At 45.8% G+C, this 8,800-nt stretch overlaps 1 protein-coding gene across 1 annotated transcript in view; it reads right to left on the bottom strand.

Annotated features, from left to right (window-relative positions):
- Window positions 1-1,906: 1,906 nt before the first annotated feature.
- LOC141134393 (uncharacterized) overlaps window positions 1,907-8,800 on the bottom strand; it is a 56,784-nt gene continuing 49,890 nt past the window's right edge. The window contains exons 4-6 of the mRNA XM_073623958.1: window positions 7,542-7,654; window positions 5,639-5,736; window positions 1,907-4,214 (exon numbers count right to left, since the gene is read on the bottom strand). Coding sequence (XP_073480059.1) covers window positions 2,590-4,214; window positions 5,639-5,736; window positions 7,542-7,654 — 1,836 coding nt within the window. The 3' untranslated portion in view covers window positions 1,907-2,589. The remainder of the gene's footprint in view (window positions 4,215-5,638; window positions 5,737-7,541; window positions 7,655-8,800) is intronic.

Below are 8,800 nucleotides of genomic sequence, written 5' to 3'. Positions count from 1 at the left end.
TAGTAGAAACATCTGCAGGAGACTGACACACCACCCACTGCTATATACTATTGGATGAATATTAACCACTTGCCTACTGGGCACTAGGGATGGGTGAGCAATTCGGGCCAAGCATAAATGTGGGTGTTCGCCAAACACCCACATTTTTTGTGTGATCCACTGAATGTTTGCCTGGTGAGTGCAGAGTCAATAGGTTGTTAAGGAGCGGGACCGGGAAGCCGGCCACTGCATCTTTTACAATGAATCAGTCATCATCTGTCAGCAGGCCTCCCAGCTGACAGCTAAATGTAAAAAAAAAACAAAAAAAAAAAAAAACACAGTGTGGGGTCCCCCCCAATACATACCAGGCCCTGGTATTGTTTTTAAAAGGAACCCCATGAAGACGGTTGACCGCCGAATGCCTGCTCTGCCAGGTGACAGTTCTTAAATAGGTAAGTGGTAGGGCCACCTGGTGATGTCATCTGGTGGTCCTGCCCCCTTGTGACGTCACTGACCAATGTGTGTGCAGGGCCACCAGGTGATGTCACCAGGTGGCCCCGCCCCTTACCCATTTAAGAACTGTCAGACAGAGGAAAGAGCATTTGGCAGTCAGCCTTCCTCGTGGGTGGAGCGTTTTTTCTTTTTTCCAGTCCGGCACTGCTCACTCGCCCTTCCCCCCTTCCTGACCTCCAGGCTGCATGCTTGGATAAGGGTCTGTTATGGATTTTTATGGGGACCCCAAGACATTTTTTTTGTATTATTGAAATGGCTTACAACCATGAGTCAATTTCAAATTCTTTTTTTCCTTTATATATGTCAGTTTTGCTGCTGAAAGGTTCTATACACGGTACAGATGTGCCACTTTACAGGCAGACTAAGGGAACCCCCAGGTGCTATACTTAAAGACATTTTTTATTTTTATTGTTTCACTTTAAGAATCATTAAAATCACTGCTCCTTTAAAAACAATAGTGTTTTAAAAAAAAAAAAATTTGCAGCGATAGATGTCCACCAGGGCAATACTAGAACCTCCATATCCTTTTTTATAGCCAGCAACTTGCATACAAGCCTTCAAAATTAGTATTTTTGATTTTTCACGTTTGGGTCCCATAAACTTTAATAGAGTTTGTGATTCGGGGCTGAACTTTTTCCCTGTCCGGGAGTTCTGGTGTGAACCGAACCGGGGAGGATGTTCGGCCCATCACTTCTGGGCACTTTCACCCCCTTCCTGCCCAGGCCAATTTTCAGCTTTCAGTGCTGTCACAATTTGAATGACAATTTCTAGGATGGAAAAGGACCTGGGGGTCCTAGTAGATGATAGGCTCAGCAATGGCATGCAATGCCAAGCTGCTGCTAACAAAGCAAACAGAATATTGGCATTAAAAAGAGGATCAACTCCAGAGATAAAATGATAATTCTCCCGCTCTACAAGACTCTGGTCTGGCCGCACCTGGAGTATGCTGTCCAGTTCTGGGCACCAGTCCTCAGGAGGGACGTACTGGAAATGGAGCGAGTACAAAGAAGGGCAACAAAGCTAATAAAGGGTCTGGAGGATCTTAGTTATGAGGAAAGGTTACGAGCACTGAACTTATTCTCTCTGGAGAAGAGACGCTTGAGAGGGGATATGATTTCAATATACAAATACTGTACTGGTGACCCCACAATAGGAATAAAACTTTTTCGCAGATGGGAGTTTAACAAGTCTCATGGCCACTCATTAAAATTAGAAGAAAAGAGGTTTCACCTTAGACTATGTAGAAGGTTCTTTACTGTAAGAGCAACAAGGATGTGGAATTCCCTTCCACAGGCGGTGGTCTCAGTGGGGAGCATTGATAGTTTCAAGAAACTATTAGATAAGCACCTGAATGACCGCAACATACAGGGATATATAATGTAATACTGACACATAATCACACACATAGGTTGGATTTGATGGACTTGTGTCTTTTTTTCAACCTCACCTACTATGTAATTGTGCAGTCATGTAACACTGTACCCATATGAGCTTTTTATCAATTTTTTCCCCATAAATTTTGGTGACATTTAATCACCACTGCTGTTTTTTTTTTTTTTGCTAAACACAAACATCTTTGAAAAAATAAGTAAATAATTTATCATAATTTGTAATAAAATTTTGTAAACAGCTAATTTTTTTTCTTCACTGATGGACATCGATAGGTGGCACCGATAGGTGGCACTGGTGGGACGGCACTGATATTCGGTGCCCTGATTATCAGTGCCAATGTCCCTTTAACACAAGCTGGTTATCAGCTCTCCTGTCCTTTCCTCTGCTCATGCTGTCAGTGTGAAGAAAGAAAAGCAGATAACCGGCTTGTGTTAACATCCATGATTAGCTGTCATTGGACACAGCTGATCACATGGTACAGCGCCCCTGTGATTGACCATTTACCCCAATCTGTGATCAGCCGAGTCCAAAGAACTCAGCGATCACAGGGCACCCAGGCAGCGCAATCACGGGAGGATGTCTATGTACGCCCTCCCAGCAAAGTAAGCCCGCGCTGTAGTTGTCTTTTTGGCTATTGCATGGATGGAAACTGGTTAAATTAATTCCAATACTTCATCTGACATCACCAGACTGTGGGAGGAGTTCTCACATCTCCCAATTCCCCCCACATATCTTTATACAACCATCCCATACACCTAACCCAGCATAGAGGGGCTCAGTGAAGGTGGTGGTGAAGGTGTGGAGGTGTTGGATCGGGTCACACAGATCATAAAAGGAGATCCGCCCGGCCTCATAATCCAGATATATCCTGACTCTGTTACTGGAGATATTGGTGGGGATTACTTTACTGTCATATATCACCTCATACTGATCATCATCCCAGTACAAACCCCAGGACTTTTTATTATCTCCAATCAATGTGTCCCTGTCTATACTGGGGTAACACATCCCGACTCTCCAGCTCTCTGACCCTCCAACATCCACTTCCCAGTAATGTCTCCCTGAGGAGAAACTCTGACTGCTCAACACCTGAGAATAATCTTGGAATCTCTTTGGTGTTTTGGGGTAATTCTGGTCTATATCTGACCAGGATACAGTTTTCCTGTCATCTGATATCTGTAGATTATTATTAGCTGTGTTTCCATCCAGTAATATGTCTGCAGCTCCCTGTATATAGTATACATATACCTCTGTTATTATACCAGATAAACCTGTGTGTAAGACCCCCGCCACATCCAGACCCCCTCCATCATGGAGGAGTTCCTCATGTCTCTCTCTGTCCTCATTATCTCCATCCTCAGTATCACACAAGTCACCTGTGTCTGAATCCTGTAAGACAGTCAGTGGATCCATCATGTTACACAGCTCCTCAATGTGACGTATCTTCCTGGACAGCTCCTCCTTTATTATTTCCAGATCCCGGATGGAGATGGAGATCTGCTCTGCCCTCCCGGAGATGTCCCTCAGCATTCTCTTCTCCAGATCTTCCAGACGTCTCCTGAGATCTCTAAACAGGGCAGTGACTCTCTTGGTGTTACCAGCTGCTTCTTCTTCTACTTTCCTCCTGTGTTCCTGCAGACTCTGGACTCTTTCCTCCGTCTCCTCTCTCTTTGTCAGAAGTTTCTGCAGAAACTTCCTCAGTGTCTCCTTCTTCTTCTCAGAAGCCTCATCGATCATATCCATCTGGTGTCCCCGATGTTCTCCAGCCACACAAAACTTACAGACACAAGTCTCATCCTCAGTGCAGTAATACTCCAGGATCTTCTTATGGACGGAGCATTTCCTGCTCTCCATGGACAAGGTAGGGTCACATAAAATGTGTTCGGGGGACTTTTTGTGGACTCTCAGGTGTTTATCACACAGAGAAACCTCACAGTGCAGACAGGATCTAACAGCAGGTACAGGAGAATCCACACAGTAAGTACAGAAGACCCCGGACTCCTCCTGATCTGGGTGAGCAGACAGGAAATTCTCTGCTATGTTACGCAGTGTTATGTTCCTGTGCAGTGCAGGACGCTCCGGAAACTCCTCTCTGCATTCAGGACAGGAATATCCTCCAGACCCCTCCTGTGTATCCAGCACACGATCAATACAGACCCGGCAGAAGTTGTGACCACATTTCAGGGTTACAGGATCGGTATAAATGTTCAGACAGACGGAACATTCCAGCTCAGCTCTCAAATCAGCAGACGCCATTGCTGACAGCAGAAGAGAAACTAAACGTCTCCGACTCTGGAGAGGAATGCGGATGGGGGAAGGGTGACATCCTCCTACACAGGGTGAGGCTGGATGAATGTTATAGGACACGGAGATCAGAGTACAGAAGTACAAGAGTAACTATCAAGGGCTCCCTTTTTCCAAAAAAACTGATAAAGCAGCTACCTGTGTTTTGAGGGTACTCGCTGCTCAACCCTTCTCCATACCTTCCTGGAGAAATTCTAAAAGTGAATTAATGCTAAATAAATTAAAGTTTTTGTTGGAACACCAGGAATTGTAACACTGCCAGACTTTGAAGTAGATAGCCCTGGTAACCTTCTTCCTACTGGCTAGAAGGGTGCTGACAAGCTTTTTTGAGAGTCCCTTTTTCCTTAATATTTCCTCCTCAGAAACCAGGCCTTCAGATTGAGATAAACTGGATCTTGATGGAAAATATGCCCGTGACACAGAAGATCTACCCTGAGTGGTAATCTCCAGGGGGGGTTGTACTTTGCAGAGAGATTTATTAGGGTGGAGAACCATTGCCTCTTCGGCCAATAAGGGGCAATTAGTATCAGACTTGTGGAATCCGCTCTGAATTTTGCTAACACCTGCGGTATTAGTTGAAACGGAGGAAAGGCGTGAGACAAAGGGAAATCCCATTTGTGGGTTAACGCATCCACACCAAGGGCTTGATCCTGCCTCTGAAGAGAAAAGAAGGGCGGCGTTTTTTCATTTCTTTGATTTGCAAATAGGTCCACTTGAGGAAGATCATCACAAATAACTCCTGGTTTAGAGACCACTCTGCTTCTCTTATTTCTCTCCTGCTAAGAAGATCCGCTAGGGTGATTTCCATGCCTTTCAAATGGACTGCGGACAACGAGACCAAATTTTTCTCTGCCCAGCTCAGGATCTGACGAGCTAGTTCCATCAAGGTCTTGCTCCTTGTACCCCCTTGTTTTGTTAGGTATAATACCGCCGTCATGTTGTCCATCAGTACCTGGACACGTTGACCTTTTGGAAACTGCTGGAAACAAAGAATGGTTAGGTGGATAGCCTTTAACTCCCTTCAATTTGAGGACCTTCTTGCCTCTGGCTTGGACCATACCCCCTGAGTTGCCCATTCCTCGAGGTGAGCTCCCCACCCCATGCACTCGCATCTGTTGTTAACCTGCGAGTTACCGGGAAAGTTTTCCTGATCTCTCCACCACCAAAGTGATCTTTTTGCCTTTACCCCTATCCTGAACTTCTTCTCCAGAGGTTCCTGATGTGACCAGTTCATAAAAATGTCCTCCTGCAAGGGTCAGGCATGAAACCTGGCTCACTGTACTGAGGGGATGGCTGCTGTCAATAGACCTGGAACAGACATGGCTTGCCTTACGGAAACCTCTGTGTTGGTTTGAAGTATCTTAAGAGCCATGTGCATTTTTTCCACCTTTTCCTGAGGGAGAAAGGTTCTTTGTTCTAATGAGTCCATTTCGTACCCCAGAAACCTTACTCTTTGAGATGGTACCAGATTTGATTTCTGAAGGTTCAGAAGCCAGCCCAAACCGTTTAGATGTGCTTGGGTTACTTGGAGGTTGACCTCTACTTGATCTTTTGAGTTGAAAAACAGTAGTAAATCATCCAAGTAAGGTACTATTGGGATCCCCTTCAGACTCAGGGACTCCAGAGCTTCTGCCATCACTTTTGTGAATACCTAGGGAGAGAAGGAAAGGCCGAAAGGCAGGGCCCTGAGCTGCAGGTGCCAAATCTCCACCCCCTCCAGATTTACTGCTCAGAAACTTCTGTGATGAGGCTGCGATTGGTATATGGAGATAGGCATCTCTCAGATCGATAGATGCCATGTAACATCGGGGGGTAAGTAGATTTCTCACGGAGAAAATCATATCCATTCTGCATTTTTTGTATTTTATGCATTGGTTCAGAATTTTCAGGTTGAAAATAAGCCAAAATTGTCCTGAAGGTTTTTTGACCAGGAAAATGTGGGAGTAAAACCCCTTCCCCTCATGATCTTTCAGGACTTGGGAGATAACACCCTGTTGCATCAATTCTCTTAACAAAGATTTCATAGCCAGGGCCTTTTACTGATCCCTTGGAAGGTTTGTCACATAAAGCCAATTCGGAGGTGTCTGTAAAAACTCTAGCTGATATCCCTGATGGATTAAATTCAGAACAAAGGGACTTTTTGTTGCTCTTTCCCAAGCTAGCAGGAAGTCCTCTGGCCTCCCGCCTACTGGAAGATGGTCATTGCTTTTTTGGGGTCTGCTCAGGAGGTCTAAAGAGCACCCCTCCTCTGCCTCTCCCTTTCTGAGGGTTCCAGGGTCTTTTCTGGATTTGATCCCTTTCTCTATGGGCTTGTTGAAAAGGACGAAAATTCTGCCATTGCTGCCCCACCTTCTTTTTTGGGAAAGCTTTTTTCTTATCAGCTGTCCTATCAAGGATTGTCTCTAATTCTGTTCCAAACACAAGGTCCCCTGTAAAGGGGATCCCACAAAGTTTTACCTTTGATGCAGAGTCTCCTGACCAGGTTTTCAGCCAAAGAGCCCTCCTGGCAGAGTTAACAAGTGCTGAGGATCTGGCAGACATCCTGATGGATTCTGCTGAGGCATTAGCCATATATTTGACCGCTCTCAAAAGGGTAGGGAAGGACTCCAACAGACCTTTCCTAGAAGTGCCTGCTACCACGTTGCCTTTGAGTTGTTCCAGCCAACACTCCATATGTCTAGCAACAACTGTATGGCCATTGCCGGTTTAAGATTAGAAAGGGACGAGTCCCAGGCTCTCTTTAATAATCTGCACTTTTGTCCATGGCGTCCTTTAGCAAGCCCATATCCTCGAATGCCAGATCTGTCCGTCTGGACACTTGAGAGAAAGCGGCATCAATTTTTTGTTTCTTGTTCCAAACTAACACTTCGTCCTCTTAAAAAGGAAACCTTCTTTTGAGAGCTTTGGAAAAAAACTGGCCTTTTTCCGGATCTTTCCATTCCTTTTAGATCGTATCCGACAAAACTTTGCGGACAGGAAAGACTCTATGTCTGGCCTCCTCCAGCCCCTGATACATTTTATCATGTATCGATAGCTGGGTTTTCTCTTCTTGAATCTTTAAGGTGGTATATACTGCATTAAGTAGATCGTTCACCTCTTCAAGCATTAGTTTGTATCTCAAAGATCTATTTTCTTCTTCCCCCTCATCCTCCTCAGAATCAATGGTTGAGGGAGGAATACTTTGTTCCTCTTCCTCTGACTCACTTCCCATTAGTCCAGAAGTGGTAAGAGGAAGACTGGACTGGGAGCTCTGTTCCTGGCTGGAACCCTGGCCCTGTTTTTCTAAGGTCTCTGCTAGTTCTTTCTTTACAGACGAAAATAGCGCTTTACACTCCTTTGTAGCCTCATCTCACACTAAACCTGCAATGCAGGATTTGCACACTGGTTTTGGCCAGAAGTCCTTTAATGGGTTCTTGCATGAAGGACATTTTCTCCCTGTTGCTCTCTCTGATTTGGCGGTGGGTTTCTGAAAAGACAGCAAGATATAAACCACATATTCCCCTATTAGGGCGATAAATAACCAACAGAGAGAACACACTGAGCCCAGAGCAGACACCCCTAAGTGCCCCAGAGTCTCCCTCCAAGCTGAGCTGGTATTAGCCAATTACCACTATAGCAGACAGCTGCAGGACCTAGCATAGTCACATAGGAAAAAAAACACCCAGTGAGAAAAGGAAAGAGGTGCCACTGCACCTCTCCTACCTGGGCCTGGCCAGGAACCTGAGTGCCTGCATTCGCCATTGCTGCTGACGATTCAGCCTCCTCCATTACGAACGCTGTAGCAGTAGCCTGTGTGGTTTAAATAATACCTTCCTTGTAGAGCAGAAGGAAGTCCCGGCCAGAAAACCCGCCCCTTCCTCCTACGTTCCAGCAGTCAGAACCAATCGCTGCTATGCCCCGCTGGAAGTCTCCGCCCCCAGAGCTAACGTCACCCGCCGCCCGGGACTCGGGTGGTCTCATGCTGAGACTTGCCATGGATGCTCAGAATGAGCACACTGGGCAGACAACCTCCCAAGGATCATTACTCCTGTGAGCCAGCGAAGGAAGTGACACCAGAGCGCCCCCCTCTCGTGCGGGAAGGAGCTGGGCTGGTCCTAGCATGTAAAGCATAAAGGTACTGCTGAAAATCCTCACTTTGAAGAGAGCGCAGCCCCTCTGGTTCCCCAAGCAGTGCTTCCATGGTGGAGGAAACACTAAAGCTGAATGGTGGAAGCAGCTGCTTTTAAAAATGGCGTTGTCATGCAGTGTTTCCTGTGAAGAGGTGGATCTGTGCTCTGTCCAAGGTGCTGTCCTGAAAGGCGAAGGGAGAAAATTAGGATGCCTGACTTACTTTACAGAAACCGGAAATATTTAATAATATCACGATTTGCACATCCCCCACCAGTGTCCAACTGTGTCACATATATCACTCCATACCAATGAATCATCCAGATAAATAAACGTTAATAATGCAGCAACTGCCACCACATGAACCTCCCATGACCTGAGGGTGTGATGGCGGCGAAACAAGGTGCATAAGATCATTATTCACGTCATTTCTGATGACATACAAGTCCCAGCACACCCCACCACCATCAGTCCTAGGTCTATACAATTACAAGTCCCAGCACAC

Source organism: Aquarana catesbeiana, linkage group LG03 (assembly GCF_042186555.1).
Source record: "Aquarana catesbeiana isolate 2022-GZ linkage group LG03, ASM4218655v1, whole genome shotgun sequence".
Classification (NCBI taxonomy): domain Eukaryota; kingdom Metazoa; phylum Chordata; class Amphibia; order Anura; family Ranidae; genus Aquarana; species Aquarana catesbeiana.
Note: the sequence above shows the minus strand (reverse complement) of the source record. Positions and strands in the feature narration are given on the sequence as shown.